General features: G+C 37.2%; 3 protein-coding genes across 5 annotated transcripts in view; 2 read left to right on the top strand and 1 right to left on the bottom strand.

Annotated features, from left to right (window-relative positions):
* Positions 1–3,487: 3,487 nt before the first annotated feature.
* Positions 3,488–8,855, top strand: ptges3a (prostaglandin E synthase 3a (cytosolic)). The gene is made up of 8 exons (XM_044127955.1): positions 3,488–3,680; positions 4,411–4,560; positions 4,715–4,778; positions 4,872–4,970; positions 5,442–5,531; positions 5,799–5,852; positions 5,940–5,967; positions 7,741–8,855. The coding sequence occupies exons 2-8, from the start codon at positions 4,412–4,414 to the stop codon at positions 7,758–7,760; spliced, it is 504 nt and encodes a 167-aa protein (XP_043983890.1). The 5' UTR covers positions 3,488–3,680; position 4,411; the 3' UTR covers positions 7,761–8,855.
* Positions 8,856–12,440: 3,585 nt separating this feature from the next.
* On the top strand, positions 12,441–18,281 carry mipa (major intrinsic protein of lens fiber a). Its single transcript, XM_044127943.1, has 4 exons — positions 12,441–13,076; positions 13,256–13,420; positions 14,634–14,714; positions 14,809–18,281. Exons 1-4 carry the CDS (start codon positions 12,717–12,719, stop codon positions 14,992–14,994), a joined length of 792 nt encoding a protein of 263 aa, XP_043983878.1. The 5' UTR covers positions 12,441–12,716; the 3' UTR covers positions 14,995–18,281.
* stat6 (signal transducer and activator of transcription 6, interleukin-4 induced) overlaps positions 16,980–21,038 on the bottom strand; it is a 27,882-nt gene continuing 23,823 nt past the window's right edge. For all 3 annotated transcript variants that reach the window (XM_044127918.1, XM_044127924.1, XM_044127933.1), the window contains one exon: positions 16,980–20,901. In XM_044127918.1, coding sequence (XP_043983853.1) covers positions 20,841–20,901 — 61 coding nt within the window. In that variant the 3' untranslated portion in view covers positions 16,980–20,840. The remainder of the gene's footprint in view (positions 20,902–21,038) is intronic.

The raw sequence follows: 21,038 nt of genomic DNA, 5'->3' as shown, positions 1-21,038 counted from the left end.
CATCCCTGGAGTGTTGATATGATTCTTTTATCTTTGTTTGAGCTTGGTGGTCTACAAAGTCCTGAAGAATGAATTACTGTACAGGCCTTCTTGTCCAACAACAGTGTCTGACCACATAAATGTGCTTCTGGAAGAACAATAAACAACATAATGTTAAACCCTATTGGTCATTCATTCAATCTCACACGTGTTGGAAGGCAGAGCACCATAAGGCCAGTTGATGTTGATGATTCGTCTTTTGTAACAACTTCCATGTATTTGAGATTGGAAGGGCTCCATGTCTTCACACTGATCTTCAGCTCCCTCCCCAGATTCCCTGTCAAATTCAAGTCTATGCCACTAAAAAGTGCCACTATTAATGAAATCTGTGTCTCTTTTAGGTTTTATTTAGAGTTTTTGGAAATAGCAGTTGCAACCTACATTAATTTGTCTTTTTTTTAACTTGCTAAATTAGATTAGTTGTTGGTTTGTCAACAATTTTATTTTTCTCAGAGGAAGACCAAGGACACTATTTGAGTTCACATTGAAATTTTATTCTTCTATGTCAAACTGTTCTCCATATGAATTTAAACCCTTCTAAAGGTCAGCTGTTATATCTGGCTATTTTTTTAAAAAACAATTCCAGTCCATTAATAGATCACCAGAATATGAACAATTGTTCAATTTTCTTCAATCTTCTCACAGAAGCCAATTCAATGACTCACTTTGTCGTCTGTGGATATTTTGTTAAATTTAAATATATGAAATATGATCACTTATTGTCATAAAACCCCCGTGGCTGCATGCATTGTCTGCTAGATTGTTCCATTATTCACTGGAAATGGAGCAGCTATTGGATTTGTGCCTGGCTTTATTGCAGTCTTTCCTCTCTGTTGGACAGAAAATCCTGTAAAGAGTTCTTAGCCAGGAAAAATGACATGTTTCTTGGGTAGGCCGGGAGAAAATAGATATCAAAAACTGCTTTTGCAAACCTTTGTGCAACATGTGACTCAACAATTGACCAAAAAGGCAGTTCTTTTGAAGTACTACCTGAGCCCCTCTCATGCTGTTTGCATTGCACAAAGATTTCTGCAGACATCAAGTGCTTTGCTGTGTGAGACTAATCCAATTTTGTTTGTTTGTTTTCATGGCACCTAAGCCAAAGCCAGATTTGCAGCAATGTACTTTTCAAATTCTACAAATGGCATAATTATAGTCAGAGCGGTAGGTAACGTTCACTCATCTGGACCACACAAAAGAAAAGGTAATTAGGTGTCAAGATCACAACAACATTATGGCTTACTGTGCAATGAGAATGGTAGAAACGACTTAGCACCACAGTGAGCAGCAGCTAATCCCCCCTTTCTAATTACAGGGCTACTGCAGAAAGCTCCTGGAGGCAAATTAGATTTAACTGATGCATTTCTTTTCTTTAGTAATGGCTAATTTAAAGGATTAGGTGGTTGTAAATGCACAGAACCCAGTGCCTTTATTGTATGGATAAAATATGTTTGGTTTTGATTTTGTGGTTTTATGGGGTGACACTAGTAATTTTAATATTTGTCATTATACTTTAATTAATCCATAAAGTTTTGTCTCATCGTGAAGCAATATTTTAATGATGCTGACCCAGCACCAACTCAAATTTCATGCAAGTAAATAATTACAGTTCTGCTGCATTCTCTGCCATCTCTAACGTTTTTGTAGTTTCCCACAATGACGTCTGAATTGCTTATCAATAAAAGGGAATTTGACAAGTGAGAGGGATGTTTGAAAAGAAAGAGACAGAAAAACAAGATGCAACTCAGAAAAAGAATCAACAAATATGAAAATTACGGCGGCCACCGTACAAAATGGCTGTGGTAATATGCAATATTGCAATTGGAGTTTTTCACAAGGTCACAATTATTCTGAGTAAACAATTCTTAGATAAATAATTGTAAGAAATGTATCAAACATAAATAATTAAAAGTGAAACCAACATTGCCATTGTATAATTTTAACAACATTTTATGCCTTGGGGGTATTTAATTAATTGTGCAGTTGTTTTAGTTGTGAATAATATTTTACATGATTTGACTTCTGGGCTACTGAGTGGTTTTATTGAACAAAAATCACTTGAGTTTTGAAGATGTTCAAGAATTACATTCAGTCTCTATGGGATCCAGCTGTCGTTTAGAAAACTGGGCTGTTATGTTTCAGTTTGCTTTAGAAATATATAAAATTAAATATTGCATCCAATAAAAGATGTACTCAAGCTTTAAAATGTTTTAATTTTAGCCTCTTGATAATTCACTCTGAGAAGGTCATGTAGTTTTATTATAAGTCAAGTAAAGGGTATTCATTTGAGCACCAACACTTTACACCATGAAAACATAAAAGCCAGTTATGAAGCGGTAAGCATTGCATTTTGTCAAATGCTATCATCAACATCATCAACTAAATGTATTTCAAATATGTTGATCAATGTTTCACTAACTCAAAGGCAGTTCTAAACGGGTGGGTTTTTTAGTCTTGACTTGAAGAAATTCAGTGTTTCAGCATTTTTGCAGTTGTTCGGAAGTTTGTTCTAGAAAATAAATGCTGCTTCCCCGTGTTTGGTTCTAGTTCTGGATTGCCAGAGTACACTAGATCCAGAAGACCTGATTGGACTGGAAAGTTATGCATTTTTATTGTTTTATAATTTATTCTTGCCTGCAAGAGAATTGGAGACACAAACTCCGGTGCATGGTCCCCTGTGAATTTTTCTTTTATACAAAGTCATGTTCAATAAATTCTATTAGAAAACTCATTTATTTCGGTAACTTAATTCAGTAAACGAAATGATACATAGATCAATTGCACACTAATGTTTTCATTTGTGTTATTTATAAATAAAACATTTTGCTTACAGCTAATGAAAATGGAACACTTAAGATTAGAATATTTCCCTACATTAATAAAAAATACATTTGAAAGTCCACACTGAACTGTGACTTAATGAAAATTATTGTAATACTTGCTTAAATCTTATTTTCAATTGAAGCAAATCCATCTTCATATTGTAATTTATTGAATAACAGTTAGCTTTTAAGTTTTAGTTTTGTTGTTCAATGTCAGAGCTGAACAGTGTAATAGATGATAAAACTGTTGTCTGGGTTTACACCCCCTCCCGGGATATTGCTGCATGGACTTCCATGTTTTCCTTTCTGTGGTTTCTTTCTGGGTTCTTCACGGTGTAAATGCACACCGGTCGGGATAATTCATTCATCCATCCATTTTCTTATACCCTGGTCCCTAGAGGGGTTTGGAGGGGTGCTAGCGCCTATCTCCAGCGAGACATTTCGGGCGATAGGCGGGATACACCCTGGACAGGTCGCCAGTCCATGGCAGGGGTTAGGATTTGTTTTTTCTAAATTATCCGGTGAACGTTTGAATTTATCATGAACTACTTGTGGCTAAGCAGCAGTTGGCGCTGTTGAGCCACACACTGTTTCTAGAATTATCTCACAGCGCGTCCCCACGCTCCAGGCAGGCGGGTAACGTCCTCTCGAGATATCAAGAAAACTCCGCGATACTTTAAGGGACTTCAACGTTTCGGTTGAAAACCTCAGAGTTTAGGTTTAGGTTTCAGTCATCACATTTGCCCGGATTTTTATTATTTAACACCGCTAGATAGCCCGTAGTCAGACGAAGAAATTCACCTGCTATACTGTAAAGATGTAAGTCTTGTTTATTTGTGCACTAGCAGTCGGTTGTTACTAATAAGCGCTTAGTCTTTGAAGTGCTGTAATGCGGATCAACTAGCTAACATTAGCTCACTGAGCTAGCACACGAGTTAGCATTAGCTGTGCAGTTAACATTTATTGTTACAGGACTAAAAACCAACACAAATAGTTAAACCTACATACCCTGGCAGCTTAACATAACCTTTTCCAACTAGCCCCGAACTTTTAATTGTAGCTTACGTTGTGTGCGCCCCATATATCAGTTAAGTTAACATTAGCTGGCAAGCTAAAGTCAACTAACAGTACTAGGTTAAAGTTAGAACCGAGGAGGAACGCTGTCATGGTGTGAAGGTTTCACTTTGAGTTAAAGTAACCTCGTTCAAAACCAGTACGTGTAATTCAGAACAAATATTTGACTTTCAAAATATCACAGATTACAACAATTGTAAGTTAAAGCACAACTGTTTTGTCACCTAGTTAGGTTGCAGAGAAATATTCCTTGGTTACAGTTCCTGTATAAAACCGAAAGCACTCAGTCTTGCCCTGTTAAATGGTTTAAAGATGTGATGGTATGATATTTTATCTCTGTAATAAAATGTAACATAACTCAGATGGCTTCACCCTGCACACGTGACCCAGCAGATCAAAATAACCACTTAGGTTGACAGTCTAATGTGAAAAGTAAATATGTTGTTGTTAATTCCTTCTTTCTGTTCATCAATAGCATGGCCCACTTGCCACAGCATGGCCCATTTCCCACCCTAAGTGCCACAGCTAAATGGTATGACAGACGAGACTTTGTTTTTGTAGAGTTCTGCGTGGAAGACAGTAAAGATGTACATGTCCAGTTGGACAAGTCAAAATTTGAGTTTAGGTAAGTTGTGTTTAAAGTGCACTAGATGGTAAGTCTCCTTGTATTTTTATATAAAAATGTGATGCGTTTGTGAAATCCAGTCATCTGTGTGGACCAAATTTAAGGAAAACTGGGTGTACTGTATGGTGATCCCCCCCTTTCTGTCATTTTACAGTTGTGTCAGCGGAAAAGACAAATACTACAATGAAATTGAGCTTTTTGGGGAAATTGATCCCAAAGTAAGATTAACATCTGCAGAACTAGTTAAAGTTTCAGGATGAGTTTTACTTCTCAAGGGCTGTTAATAAATTGATGATCTATGTAATTTACAGCAATCAAAACACAGCCGCACAGACAGGTCTGTGCTGTGTTGTTTACGAAAAGCAGAAGCTGGGAAATCATGGCCACGACTTACCAAAGAAAAAGCAAAGGTAATTTTAAATTTAATGCATTTTTTTCTCAATTGATTATTGTCAAATAAACATCTTTACACTGCTGTTCAAAAGTACTTTTCTTAAACTTAAAAAAGAAAAGTGATTATCTTTTGGAAATAAACTCTGCTGTCTTCAGGTGTTAAGATTGTGACATCTTCTTGTACAAATGTGCAAGAAAACTGATGCTACTCAATTAAATTGGAGTGAGACAGTTAGATAATGGAGCTTTATTGCTTTTTAAATGTTGTATCAAATACACTCTAAGTCTTTCCTCTTAAGTTTTTTCACTTATTTTCTACATTACGTGATCTTTTAAAATATCTTAATTTTGTTGTACAGTATGTAAGCCCCTACACAAACAAAGTCATTCATTCATTTAGTGAATCTAAATTTAAGAATATGACAATATGCTGTTTACATGCAGGTAAATAGTATTTTTTAGTTGTATAATTCTGTTCCATCCCCTAGTTTAAATGGTTGAGTGTGGATTTCAACAACTGGAAAGACTGGGAAGATGACTCGGATGAGGACATGTCAAGTTTCGACAACTTCTCAGAGGTAATTGAGTGAAAGACTGTCAGCACTTATTTGTTTATTCAAAGATCCCCTTTACCATAGTAGAGACTAATGGGGTCCACAACAGAAATTACAGTTAAATCTTCTTTCACAGACATTACATTAAAGACATAATGGTATTCCTTAAGGCACAAATTAAAATAAATTAAATACAAAATTCAAATCAACTCCAACAATTACGTCTTACAAACATTACGAAAAGACATGCTGATGTATGCCATGCATCTTTCTTTTTCCCTTTTTCTTCAGATGATGAACAACATGGGAGGAGATGATTTACCCGATTTAGATGGTGCAGAAGAAGTGAGTCACTTTTATTATTTTCTGATGATTTTCTTGAAGTTTACCAGTTGAAATCAGAGTTCCCATAATTTTGTTTTTGTGTTTCAGCATGATTCTGTAGACGGAGATGATGAAAGTAAGTATGGCTTTTGAAAAAAAAAAATAGTAAAGTTGTAGTTTGTTCTTTATGAGAGCACAGGAATATCATTCTTTATATGTAGAAGAACATAGCAGTATAATATCTTTGAAAGGTTCACATACATAACAAGTTCAGTTAAAGTGAAACTCGTATAACGTCATTACCATGGGAGTGAAAAGCTGAAAATTCAGTTTCTTAGGAAATTTAAATGGAATTCAAACTAAGAATTAAAAAGCATGTCCATGTGCTGTACAGTACATGGTCGAGACTCCTAACATTAACTGTGGCACCAATGCAGTCTGGCGTAGAGGAGAAAGGCTTGTGATTCTGCTGAGGTGTTAAGAAAGCCCAGGTTGCTGTAGTTGTGACCTTCAGGGTTTCTCTGATCTTACTCTTGAAGATAATCCATAGAGTCTCTGCAGGGTTTAGATGAGAGGAGTTTGCTGGCTCATCAAACACTCTGACACTGTTGCCTTCAAACGGTAACATTTGGTACTATTTGACATTACGGACAGATGCCAAGTCCTGTTGAAAAATTAAATCAGGGTCTCCATGAAGCCCATCAGCAGAGGGAAGAATTTAGTGCTCTAAACTCTCCTGGTAACAGGTGCTTGTGCTACTTTATCATTTTACCACTCAACCATTATTCCTCTAACACACAGGACTCTGAACAGCAGTGACCTCTTAAGACTTAGCCACCTTGTGGAAGATGGCAATGTCTATCTGCTGGACATGTGTCCAGTGAGCCACCTTCTTTTCAAATCTTTTTATTTATGTAATTGAATAAAAATAATGTGATTATTAGCTGTAAGCCACAATCACAATTAACAGAAACACATCACAATTAGTCCAGAAAGTATTCACAGCTCTTTACTGTACTCGTCCATTTTTTCTTTTTTTTTTTTTTTCTTTTTTTTTTTTGCATATTTATTAACAGTAGAAACTTGCGTAAATACTTTTACGTAAGTATTTACAGCCTTGGCATGAAGCTCAAAATGGAGCTGTTTTCGCCGATCATTCTTGAGATGTTTTTAAAACAACTTAAGGCTCACGCCTGTTAGGTCCCACAGTTGACAGTGTAGGTCAGAGGTCAAACACTAAACATAAAATGACAGGAATTGTTTGTAGACTTCTGGGAGAGGATTGTCTTGAGGCACAAATCTGGGGAAGGATACAGAAAAACCTTTGCTGATTTGAAGCTCCTATTGATAAATCCTTTGCAAATGGGGGAAGCTTGGAACCAGCAGGACTCTTTCCTAGAGCCGGCCATCTAAACTGAGATCAGGTGAGAGAGAGAGGTGACCAAGGAGAATCCAATGGTCACTGTCAAAGCGCCGGTGGTCCTCTGTGGAAAGGAGAACCTTCTAGAAGGACAACCATCTCTGCAGCAATCCACCAGTCAGTGTATGGAGTGACTTGGATGAAAGCCACTCCTTCATAAGGCTCATGGCAAAATGTCTGGAGTTTGCCAGAAAACACCTGAACAACTCAAACCATTAAAAACAAGATTCTCTGGTCTGATGAGACAAAAATTGAACTCTTTAATGGAAAGTAGATTAATTTAAAACAGAATAAGGCTGTAACATACCAAAATGTAGGAAGAAGTGAAGCTCTACGAACACTTTGCGGATGTGCCGCATACTAAATCAAGTGTCATTTACTGTATTTTAATTACTGAGTTTAGATATTTTTTATGCTTAATTTTAAGTTGTTTCTGCGTTTGTCATTGTTGTCAATGTTTCCCCTCATTGGAATTTTTGCCTCTTGCAGAGATGCCAGACCTCGAGTAGGCAAACATGGTTGCCACCTCACTAGAGATCAAAACAAGTCGAGAGTCTGAAGAATGAAATTAGGCAGTGAGTTGGCAGCCACATTGAAGAAGAACTTCTCTCTATGCCCCGTTTTCAAAGTGAAATCCCTGCAGAGAGCGACGGGGAGTGACTGTTGGATACAGACATGCACAGACGTCCATAACAACATACAGTGCTGTGCTTTGCTGTTTTGTTCTGCATGGACGATTCTGTTCAAATGAAAATGTTGTTCCCTGGCTTAAATGACTATTGGGATGTGCTGATGTCTTATACCCTGTTTCTCTTCTGTTGTTTCTTTATTTTTTTTTCTGGTGTCAGGTTATGTAAACACATTGTGATTTTTAATGACAAAAAAGAAACTGAAAATGCCTATTTTCCAAGAAGTAAATTTTCTAATGACAGACTTCCCCCTCTTAAATGTTTGTATTGTAAATTGCACTTATGTTTAATTTAAGTGGCAAGAGTTCTGCTATAAATTGGTTTTTCAGTGTCTTTGGTCATATGCAAATATTTAACAGTAATTTCACTTTTTTTAATATATCGCAGCATTTAAAATAAACATGTTTGTGCAACTACAGATTTGTGTTAAAAATATGGCGGTTGAGTTAACGATCTTAAGTGTTGACATCTTGGAAAGGCATTGTTTTCTTTATGCAATCCATTAAAGAGATCTTTCATTGTTGCAAATAAAACGTATGTGTTTTTTTTTTATCTTATGAAGTGAGAAGATAAACTGTATGCATTTTTCTAAAAGTTAAGCATAAGTTATGCATAACATAAACAACAAATATGCTTTGAATGCACATGTTTGATTCTAGGTGTTAAATGTGTTCATTGTAGGCAGCGGGATTTTAAGAAACATTTTTAATCAACTTTCTTGTACCATTGACCACAAATCAAACAGGGGGCAATAATTATTAGCTATTTGGTTTTTTTCAAGATGCTCTACGTTATCCAAATTATTGGATTAATCACCGCACACTATGGAAGTCACATTTTATTTTTACTTCAAATATGGTTTCTGTACCAGGGTGGACCTATAATGCAGCTTCAATTAAATTGTATAAACAATAATTCACTGCACATGTTTGTTTATTTATAATGAAATTTGTTGTATACTCACTGAGTGAAGAACATGCATATGCCCACTAATATTTGACTAAATTTCTACTGGCAAACTTAAGCTTGACCTCGAGCTTTTTATTTCAAATATTCACAAACTAATTTCTTGTGAATATTTGACCACGGAAATAAGTACAAGCATCCATTTGGTTGGTTTTCAGCTGGTTTCATGAAAAAATAAATAAAAAATTGAGACCTGGATGTTAAGCAGAATTAAAAACATTTTTAGTTGAGTTAATTTGGTCAAATTCAGAAATTTAATTAGCCAACTTTATTCATTTTTAGATATAATTTTCCTGTTGATACTCCCAATTATTTCCAGTTTCACTCATCTGACAAAATCTCTCCAGATGAAAAGGAATAGATTGGGATTTGTATATAACCCAGGAACTAAAAGACTCAAAATTGAACACAAACATAATGACAATCACCAGACTGGTCTTGGAATGGATAAAGCAGGGAAAAATGAAACTTCTGGAATGACCCCAACCGCAGACCAATTCAAACCTCTTGGACAACGGTTCATACGCATGTCCATTCCCGCAAGTCTTCCAGTTTAATCAGTTACACTTATGTTTAATTTATGACTTTTTTGAAACCTAAAGTCATCAACTATCTAACCAGAAATGAGACAGAAGCTCCCATTTGCTGCATAAAGTGAATGTTAGAGATGCAACTGATTGTAGGAGACTTTGCTAAATATTAGTGGAAGGAGTGTGTGGATGTTTGAGCTTTTAAAGCTTAGATTAAAACCTGTATGCTCATTTTTTGCTTTAAAAATGTGTGAAGGTTCTAAGAGTAACTTCAGGAAAAGATTGAAATTTAACCTGGTAGCAGTGTTGGTGATGACTTTATGTGAACTTCAGTGGAACATGAATAGTTTAAAATAAATATTTATATCCTGTATAGCACTTCTGGATAGATGCAAACTACATTTTGTTGCTTGTACTTGTGACAGTACAATAACAATAAAGTTGAATTCTATTCTTTTCTATTCTAGTTTGCATGTGTCTGTGCTGCCTTATAAGGACCTCTGTCCTGTTTTGCTCTGTCATCCTTTTGCTTAGAGCCACTGGTAGGGACTTACCGTCTTTACTTTCACACACACTAAAAAGGGAAATGCCCAGTTTCATTCCTCTTTTTATGCTGCTGAATATTTGACGTGTAAATTAGCTGTGGTTCAGTTTTGCTGTCTGAATTTTCAAACTGCGACCTTCAATTTTAGTCTTCCCTCAACATCAGGGAAATACAACTAGTTAGCTTCTGTACACAAGTTGATGCTCATCAAATATAGTGTAAAGCCCAACATAGAACTTCAAACACACACAAAATTATACAGTCCACAATTATGCCGGCAGAGGGCTTCTCAAAGGCATTGTAATTTAATCATGTAGTCTAAATTTTCTTCTTCTCCGGCAAGTCTTTACTACTGTACAGTTTTTATAGAGTTTGTCTGCCCTAGTGTGAGATGTTTGGGAGCTGCAGGTTGTGTGTGCGTCAGCAGTCTGGACCAAGAGAACAGAAAAACACAATGCAAGCATCTTTTCCAACAGCCTCCAAACAAAACTACAGGCTTAAATGTACAAAAGCTGGCTTAGGGAGACATGGGGAGGGGACAAAACTTCCCAACCTGTTAACTAATGAACTTTTTGAAATGATCGGTGTTTTGCTGAGTTATTTATTTAATTTTTCCAAAATCAAGACAGCTGTCAAAATCGAAATGACCAAATTCTTTTTGCTGTTTGGCAAAAATCTGCCAGTTGAATTTGTAAACATGTTTCACTAAGCTGATAAAACTCTGGAACATATACAGATCAAAAGTGAAACAACAAGTACTGAGTTAGCCACTCACAGGTGCAGGGAAGGGAACTTGCAGATCTGAATATGACTGCAAGAAAAACAGACCATAGAAACCAGCAGAAACTGTTACTGCTAGCGTTTTGTTTCCATGCGTGAAAGGCACAAAAAGCAGTAAGGTCAGCATAAACCTTTCAGAGAGCAGCGGCCGTCCCTGTAGCTGTCCTGGTCAGCATGACGCTCCAGTGCAGAAGCTCAATACCACGGCTGCGCTCCCCTCTTCCTCTGTGGACGTGGATTTTCCACCGCTTTATCCGACCTGAGCCTACAAACCAATCCACAGCACACAATGCATAACTCTGTCTAATCAGTTCTGTTACAGAACTGTTTTTTTTTTTGTTTTTTGTTTTTTATCAGAGCATAAGGCTGGGAAATTACTGGAGCCTTAGGGATGCCAGCATTGATCAGAGTTCATCTGAGTTCTGCTTTAAAAATAAGGCCATAAACCTGTGGAAGATCAGTTGTTTCTATACTGTATGTGCTATTGTCTGGCATTCTTACATGTTTAGCATGTAAGAAGAAAATAAGGCCAGAAAGTAGTTTTGTTTAATGTGACAGCAATCACCTTAAGCAGTCATCTGTTCTCAACAGACTTAAAACCAAATGCACTCCAGAAAAAAAATAATGATTGTAAAATGAAGCCCACCAACTGTGAAGCAGGTAGGTGGAAGTGTCATGGTTTGGGGAGGCGTTACTGCTCCAGGAACTGGTCAGCTCACCAACATGAACTGACCACATTACCAATGCTGCTGGAGGAAAATGAGAGACTATTAAAGCTGAAGCAGAACAGAAACTTGTGACGATAGTCTAAAATATAACAGTGAATACCTTAAGTACTAGCTGTGAAATAATGCATGGAAAGTTCTGGATAAAGTCAAATGTGCTGAAAAGTATGTGTCCAAACCAGGAGAACATGCAGCATTTGTAGACGTGGTTACAAGACCTCTTTTTCTCTTCACATTTTCATTAGCAACTAAGAATAAAAAATAAGTTATTACGGTAGCAATAACTACAGATAAGTTACTAAATAAATTTTTGTTTGTAAGTACAAAACCAAAGGAAATTGATTATTGATACTATGTTTGAAGTTTTACTCAGGTGCTATTCATTCTTAAATTTTTTATTTTTTCCAACCTTGTAATTACGACAAACAAATGGGTAAATGCGAAATCGAATCAGCATCACATTAAATTTGAAACGCTGGTGTGGAAAGAAAGACATTTTTTTCTATAGAAAAGCGCTTTACTGCCATCATGGTTTCCACCAGGTTGTTAGACGTTTTTTCATCCAAACGTAATCCCCAATAAAAAAGTTTCATGTTTGGCGAAGACATGCTTTCGCTCTTCCCAAAAGATTTTTATTACTGAGTGTAACTTTTGTCATCAATCATTATTTTAAAATCACCTCTTATAACAACTAAACCTAGGAGTGTTCCTGGAGTAGAAAGCTTCCCTCAGCCTCTATGTGTCAAACTGTATGTCCAAAGGACCAACTAGCAAAAGAAGGGTTAAGTAACCTTGTTTTGATTAGTGATATTGTCCGCTGACTCCTCCCCTTGGCTCAGTGTCTGTCTGTCATTGCGTTGGTGGGTTATAAAAAGGCCTCTGAGGTCCCCCCGCTCTGATAAAGAGGCTTAATGTCTGCAGAACATGCTTAACGTTTGTCTATCCATGTTACTCTTCTAACAACCAGTGAGGGTTGGCATATAGATGCACAGAGACTGGCTTACTGCTCCACTCAGGAGCTCTTTATGACAAAAATCTGATTTAAGAAGGAATTTGTGCATTTTACTCACAGCTACATGCTGAGGCCTTTATGTGTTGTTTCATTTAGCTTTAGAGAGACAGCTTCTGTTTGAGTGCTTTTTGGTCTGTATTTTTTTTTTGACATTTCTTCCTTTAGGTAGATTAGTTAGTTCTCCGTTGTTTAGAAGCTGCTTTTTGACTTTGTACGATCATGTGGGAGTTCAGGTCTGTGTCTTTCTGGCGAGCGGTCTTCGCAGAGTTCTATGGCACCATGTTCTTTGTATTCTTTGGGCTGGGAGCGGCCCTCCGCTGGACCACAGGCCCCCACAATGTTCTTCATGTTGCCTTTTGCTTTGGACTGGCAGCTGCCACCTTCATCCAGTCCATCGGTCACATCAGCGGGGGACACATCAACCCAGCTGTCACCTTCGCTTACCTGATCGGATCCCAGATGTCCATGTTCCGGGCTTTCTTCTACATCATAGCCCAGTGTCTCGGAGCGCTCGCCGGTGCTGCTGTGCTGTACGGAGTCACGCCCAACAATATGAGGGGGAACTTGGCACTGAATACGGTAAGGTGACCAGAGTAGTCAAGTGGGAATGGTATTTTTTTACTTCTGCACTGTAATGAAGAAAGACGGGACCACCCAATCTGCCGATTGAAAATGACCTGACATATGTCCCAAATACAGAAGACCTTCTCTTTAATTTCAATGTTCTCCTTGTCATCTTTCTAAACGGTCTCTTACAGCTGCAGCCAGGCATCAGCCTTGGCATGGCCACCACGATCGAGATCTTCCTCACCCTCCAGCTTGTCGTCTGCGTCTTTGCTGTGACAGATGAGAGGCGCAACGGACGCCTGGGCTCTGCTGCTCTTGCCATCGGCTTCTCCGTGCTCATTGGGCATCTGTTTGGGGTAAGAAGCCAACTCAGACTGCAAATGTTTTCAAAATTATTTTTTAGGTTAATCAAAGAGCAAACTCTAGCCTTTTCATGCATGAATTAGGTGTTTTAGAAGCACAAAAACAAAGCTTAGATGAACTAAGATAGACCACGTTTTGGGTTTAAACTTGCTGGATCAGCAGCATTGTAACATGGAAAACCTCAAGCATTCTCAGCATCGTAGCTACTTCCGGATCTTCATTAACATCCTACTGAGATGGATGATTTCTGTCGTTGAAGGCAGATGTCCTGCAGTGCCATAGAAACGGTCAGGCTACAGGTCGCTCACCTCAATCAAAAAGCATTACATATAGGAATACATTAAATCCAATAAACTTCATACATCTATAAGATTTAAGATTAAAGTCATCAATTAATTTTACCAACATGAATCTTTTGACTGAAAGTAATATTAATGTTTTGGAGTGGTTTAGACAGATGACTTAAGTACATCTTAGGTACAAATTAGGGTGATGGCAAGGAGAGCTTTCATCCTCAAAGAATTGGACCTGCTTCATGCATACATTTTAATGATGTGGTTGAAAGAAAACACCTCAAATCTAAATGTGCCAGGGCTATGAAAATGTTTGGCTTCGACTGTGTTTCCTCAGCCTACCACAAATTTCGCAAAAGCCTTCTAATCACCAAATTATTTGACTCGGGAGGGTTCAAGCAGAGCCACATCTAAAACATGCAGGACGATGGCCTGTCCTTCTCTGCATGATATTCATGATCGCTGTTGCTAGGACTGTCTTCCTCTCACATAAATTTTAGCTCCACTATCTTCCTCATAGGTATTGTTTTGCAAACTTAAATTGGAATAGCCTGAGACCTAAAAACAGATTTCCAATGTAATCTAAGTTTCTTAAATGCTATGGTCAAAATCATGGCAAACATTTCAGGCAGAATATACCCAGTGTTACATAATTTCTACTATGAAGGATATCCTTCTAACACCCATCCATCCATCCATCCATCAATTTTCTAACACCCTTGTCCCTAGTGGGGTCGGCCGGGGTGCTGGTGCCTATCTCCAGCTCCTTCTAACACCCTTTCAACATAAAATAAATACATCAAGACTGTAAATGAACAACACTGACTAGTATGTTAGATTTAGTGACCACCACGTGTTAAATGAGCAGATAAGGAGTAACAATGCTGAACTACTTTTTCTGCCTGTTGCTTAGATGTACTACACAGGAGCAGGAATGAATCCAGCAAGGTCCTTCGCCCCTGCTGTCCTTGTCAGGAACTTCGTCAACCACTGGGTAAGATGTATAAATACATTTGCTCTACAGAGAAATCCAAACCAAATTGCTGTGGTATTCCTATATCAGCAATGCTGATTTTCATCCTATCCAGGTGTACTGGGTGGGACCCATGATCGGCGGTGCCATAGGCGCTCTGCTCTATGACTTCCTGCTGTTCCCACGCATGCGTGGTCTCTCCGAGAGGCTGGCCACGCTGAAGGGCACCCGGCCCCCAGAGGCCGAGGCCCAGCAGGAGACCAGGGGAGAGGCCATTGAGCTTAAGACACAGGCCCTATAAATCTGGAGATTTGCTTTCTGACAACCCCAACATCTCTCACACCCCTTCCACCTGTAGCGCCACATTCTGCACCCTTGGTTCCTGGCCATCCGCAGCCCACACACTGTTTTTGCACGCATGCCTCCTCCTGTTCCTCAACAATTGCAAAGAGTGATCAAAAGCCCCCTTGTCATCCTTGTTGTGCTCCCTACAGGACCTATAGAAAGGGCATGCACTGCCCCGATTAACTTACTTAATCTCACCTACACCCATTTTTCCTTATCCTGTTCCCAAAGTTGGAGGGTTGGAAGAGGACTTGCCGCTAAAGGAAGCGCCCCATGCCCTGTAGCAGGGTGAATCAATTACTCCTTGCTGACCAGACAGCTATAACTGCCAGGGATAGTGGTGCTATTTCCATCTTTACTTCCCTTTCTGTTTATTTTCCCTGCCTTTCATTTCGCTAGGAGTGAAGCTACAGTAGAACAAAGGACCTCCGCCTGCATTTCCAATTTTGATTGAGCGTGATCTCGCTCCGTGTTTTGTTTCACAAACTTTGGCCAAGACATGTATTGGTATTGTTTTTGCCTTTTCTTTCTTTTAGCTGTATGTGTGTGTATATGCAAGCCTGTGTGATAAGAGTGATGGTGAGAAAGACGAATTGAGTGCGCCTGCTTGTCTGTGTATGTGTATGCTTGTTTTACGAAATATTTTCCCTGAAATGTCATTACTAAAATTGTTTGTATAATGAGTTATATAATGTCACATTACATTAGAGATGTGTCACCATTTTTTTTTTTGCCCTAAATGGAAAACTATAATTTACTGTAAAATTCCAAGAAATTTAAATGTTTAGGGAAATTGTATCTTTCTCCTAAGGGGATAAATCTGGATTTCAATCACGGCTTAAAGCCCCTTTCAACCATTTGGACATTTGTGTCTCATGTAGTAAAGCCCCTATATAATGCTATTTATTTTTAAAATAAAGATCCACAATTAAAATATAAATTTTTTCTTTCAGGCAGATTTTTTTAAGTGCCAATATTAAATTTTATTATTTTACCCAGAACCGTAGCATATTACTTTATAAGTAAATCATTTGTTCGCAACATCCACATTTGGATCATATGCAGTAATTGTGTTGGTTTATGCTTTCTTTGACTTTCTGACAAAATTTTGTACCCAGAGCTTTAGAGCAGAGCTGACCAAAGACCCACGTACAGGCGTATTTGAGTTATTACATTGTATTTATTTAGTCCTACCAAGGAAAAACAAGGAGAGCAAACTCGGCTCGCTGTCCTGAAGATCAGGTGTTTTTGGGGTTTTTTGCATTGGCATTATGCTACTTTACTTAAATTATACATCAGAGAACTTAAATTTTGTGTTAATAAAGGCACAATCCGTGAGGTGGGACAGCTGTAGTCTGTTCAAGTTGAAAGGCTCAATTCTGTTAAATGTGAAATTTAACAGAATGGATCTTGATTTTCATAGTCTTCAAGAAGAAGATTGAAGTTTGAAATTGTATTTGTTCCCTTCTTCACTCACCCTTCTTCCTGTCTTTGGGACGTGGCTCAGAGAGAAGTTAACATTTTGCTAGTTTTGCTAGAACATTTCTTGAACCAAGCTTTGTAAACTGATTCTCTTTCTGCTTCCTTTACATAACACCTTCACTTAATTTCCTTTTTTACTCCCAGAGTGATTTCCATGGCTGTGGCTGAGTAGAATTTAAATTTTCAAAAAAAAAATTTAAAATTAGATTGTTTTCTAATGGAAACGTTATGATGTACAGTGTAAGATTTTTTTTCTTAAAAAAAAAAAGGCTGTTGAAGATGGACGAAAAGTGGATTGATAGAAAGTATAAGATGCTCGCTATTCATGTTATCATAGATTAAACAAATCCTGCTATGTACAAACATCCAACTGGTCATCCACTGTGGTAACAGGCATAGTTTGGGGCATAATTGGCTTTAAATGTAAAGAAAAAAAAAAGAAAAAAAATCAGTTTGCAATTTCTGTTTTTGTTTGTGTTCTTTTCGAGTTTATTTGGAGTGTATACAATCAATAACAAGACAAAACATTTGCATATGGAAAATCTTAGACATATGGAAGAATAAGATCGATTAACGTTTCTGGTCCCAGCTCTATTTACAAGAACAAAACCCAGAGGTCATTTCTGTGACTCATCTATGTGCTGCTGCTTCTAGTAAGGAAACTGCAGTGTTTTTGAAACATGTGTAGATGAATGCATTTGTAAATAAATTCACCCAATTATTTTGGCAGTTGTAATTGTATGGCAGTTGAAATCTTAAACATCACAACAATCAAGGACTTATAGCAAAAACCTGCTTGATGTGTAAAACATGAAAAATGCATGTGACAAGGAACATTAAAGATATTGGCATACATGGACATATGTAAAAGAAATGGCTTAAAGTGGAAGTAATATTGAAAACTGAATTTATTCAGCTTACACAGAATTGATTTGCATAAGGTTTAAATTAGATAAAGAGTAACTATAAAAAAATTATATATATTTTTTTTACAATATGTTTTTAAAAGAGGATTTTCAGTACTCTTCAAAGCAGTTACAGGTAGCTAATATATTTCTTAATAAGCAGATTTGTTTTTCCAGAAGGCTGAAGCTACCAGACACTCTGACTGGAGTCTAAGAAAGGGGTTTATGCCATGTTAAAATTATTAAAATACCATTTTTGCAGTAAATGAGCAAAAGGTTTCCAGCCAGAGCAACAATCTGTTACAGTCAAAAAAGTACAACAGCGATGTATAGGTACAGCAATTCAAATTTTGCAATTGTAACAATTCAAATTAACACGATCGTTATCTTTAATGCCGCCTTACTTCATCAACACATGGTTTCTTTAGACAGACATACTTCACAGTCAATATTTTGCTGTGGTTTGAATGTTTCTGTATTACGTTATTTCACCTTTTCACTAATTTGCAACCCATGTTATACCCAGAGACAGTACAAGTGGTAATAATATTATCAGTCACATAACCACATTTTCTCACAATGCTACATTTGTAAGATTGTTCCAAAATCTTGGCATTAAATGATTAAAATGATTAAAAATAATCATCTAATGTGAACATGTTAATAAACCATGAGCATCTTGCATTTTCAAAATATGAGTCGTTTTGAGAAGGCAGAGCTCTCGTACAAACAGTTAACGTCAGTCTTGGGGAAAAACAAATCTGTATGTTTGCAAAATGGGTTTGCTGACAGATTACTAGTTATCAACTGTGGGTAAGACAATAGCAACATGCTGTACAGTGTCAACAGAATTTTTTAAAAATTGCGCACTATCCCTTTATTTGTGGTTGGAACATTTGCTACATTTCATTCTATCTTATAAGCTAATAAAGTATTTAAATCACACAACTTTTCATACAAAATAAAAGAGAACCAGTCCAATTTGCAGTTATGTATTTACAAGCAACAGAAGGACAACCAATCTTAACATTTGTAATGTTATCACTAGCCTATCATGCTAACTCTCGTGTTGGTGTAGTTTCTGTGTCTTTCTGATATACTGATGATTTATCTCATGTTTACTATTGGGTTTTAATGTGAGCTGTACAAATGTACTGTAACAGTGTTTGCTAAAGCTTTTTGAAAATACTGTCAACTAGAGTTTCATATATAAAATCAGTATAAAAAAATGTAGCTCATTGATATAACTAAAGTCTTGCCCGCCAACTTTACTGCATCTGCCATCTGTTATGAGCGTCCATCACCATGGTATAGTGCTGCAGTCCGCAGTAATGGAAAAATTGTTTATTATTGTTTTCTTTTGTGACTGAACCCAGGTTCAACAAAGAACACTAACTATCAGACTATTCAGCATAAATATTGTGTAATATTGTGTGGTTAAATGTTCAACACGGAGTAACTGAAGTGTTTAGGTAAGGACAGTTTATACAACTGAGAACATACACTGTCACTGAAACCACCCCCAACATCTAAAAAAAAAATAGCAGGACTACCAAAACATAACACCCAATAAATTGAAGTAGATGACAACTCACTTATTTAGCCTAAATCAAACCAAACAAGCAAATTAATGAGGAGTTAACAAATGTACCCTTTAATCCCTTCTGGATATAAAGGGGTTTAATCCCCCCTTTAATTCCAATTTAAAGTATTCAATGTGAAATGGTCATGTTGTGCTGCTGTGGCAGAGATAAATACTGGAAAGGAAAATGGTGGCTCACATAATGTTGAATTTAAATAAAAATAACTAGAGCAACAGCACCAGTAAAAAGCATCCATGAAGATTTTAGCAAATTATTATTATTTTTTTTTAGCATTTTTAGAATTCAATAATCATACAACTTCCTTTTCTTTACATATAGGGCTTACTTTTCCCTCTTACCTGTCAGTGGGAGTCCATAAGCTAGCAACATATTTTTGGGTGCTAATTAAGGAATCCATGTTACCCACATAATACACCGGTTAAAATTAAGATAGGCATTAAAATAGTTGCCATAAGCAAATTATGTTCTTATCTTGAGGTGTTACTTTTAAAGCAGGAGTGGAAGATACAGCCAATGTCTTCACAAGACCGAGATTAGACAAGATTCACTAATACTGTTTTAAAACAATCTATGCCAAGTGTAGAATAATCTAGTTCAAGATTAGTAAATAAAGTATTTTAGAATAAAAATATAAATCAAATGTTGCACAGCGTTGAAACAGTGAAATGGCCTTTTCGTATAAGATGCTAATTTTAACTGCAGCAGAGGGTAATAATGGTTAGCCAATTGTGGTGTTAACACAGTGTTCATCGTAAAGACGGCTGTGGCAGCTGATGGATCTGGTGAGGAATTTAAAGAAGTCTCAAACAAATTGAAATAAATCCCTCCACTTTACATAAAATAATCTAGATGTGGAGGAGATTTAATATAAATGCCTACAAAAGTGTTTTGAATTTTGATCCAAAGATGATCTAATGCAGTCAAAAATGAGCGCTAGCACATAATAGTAATCCAGTTGAGGTGTCAAGTTTGTGAATCACAGGTTGCCAAATGCTCTGTTGACTATGTGAAAATCCAGCAGAGCTCAGATGCTAATCTTGTCTTCAAAAGCAGCAACCAATTAGCAAGCCATGATATTTGCACAGGGTTAAAGCCTTAGAACTTAAATCTTGAGCTACACAGAAATGCAGTCCAGAAAATTTTTTTAAAAAGCCTTTTGTCTATCATTCCCCCCACCCCCCTCCAGGGGGTCTTTTGTGGGCTCTAGTGTCCCTTATATGACAGTAGGCTGACAGGAAAAGGGGAGGGAGAGGGGGGACGACATGCGGCAAATGTCGGCCGCGTCGAGGACTCTAGGCCTCCAAATGTGGGTCGCGCTATCCCCTACGCCACCACAGCACGCCCTTTGTCTATCACTTTTAAGTTGATTTCTTGAATAATATTTGTGACAAGAATGCATGTTATTAAAATTTCTATTTTTTGGACTAAAAAGCTTAAATTCGCTTACACCTCAACATTTAGGAAATCTCTAGCCCTCGACATAGTTCTGTTCTGTTCTGTAGGGCTAAAAATCCTGCTGTTGGACACTTTAAACGGATGTTGCGCCGATACTGAACTCATAGTTATGTCTTCTCATTGTCTTCTTATGTCTTCTTAGCATTGAATATGGCAGCAGCCATATTCAATTGAGAAGTGTGGCCATTTTAAAATGGCCTAAAAGGCCCTGAAAAGGCTAATTCTAGCCCTAAAAAGTTTCTATTTACAATCAAATCAAACTGTAGATCCCGATGAAGAAAACAGCACAATCACTTGAGTCATAAAAGATGAGTTAGTCTTGAGTCTTGACTTTGCATCTGCTTTGGTCTCTAATATCAAGTAGAGCTCTTAGCAAATTCATTGAAATAAAAGTCGTAATCCATGCCATCTGCGTGACTAGAAGATAAAAAAGGTACATAATTAGTGTTTTGCGCAGTCTAATACAACTTTTGACATTGAACAACACGCCACTACAGCATATGTAAATAAATTACTAGGTTTTTAAAATCCAGTCTTCAGACATTTAACTTTTG

Source organism: Gambusia affinis, linkage group LG01 (genome assembly GCF_019740435.1).
Source record: "Gambusia affinis linkage group LG01, SWU_Gaff_1.0, whole genome shotgun sequence".
Classification (NCBI taxonomy): Eukaryota; Metazoa; Chordata; class Actinopteri; order Cyprinodontiformes; family Poeciliidae; genus Gambusia; species Gambusia affinis.
The sequence above is the reverse complement of the archived record's forward strand: the minus strand, read 5'-3'. Positions and strand labels throughout refer to the sequence as shown.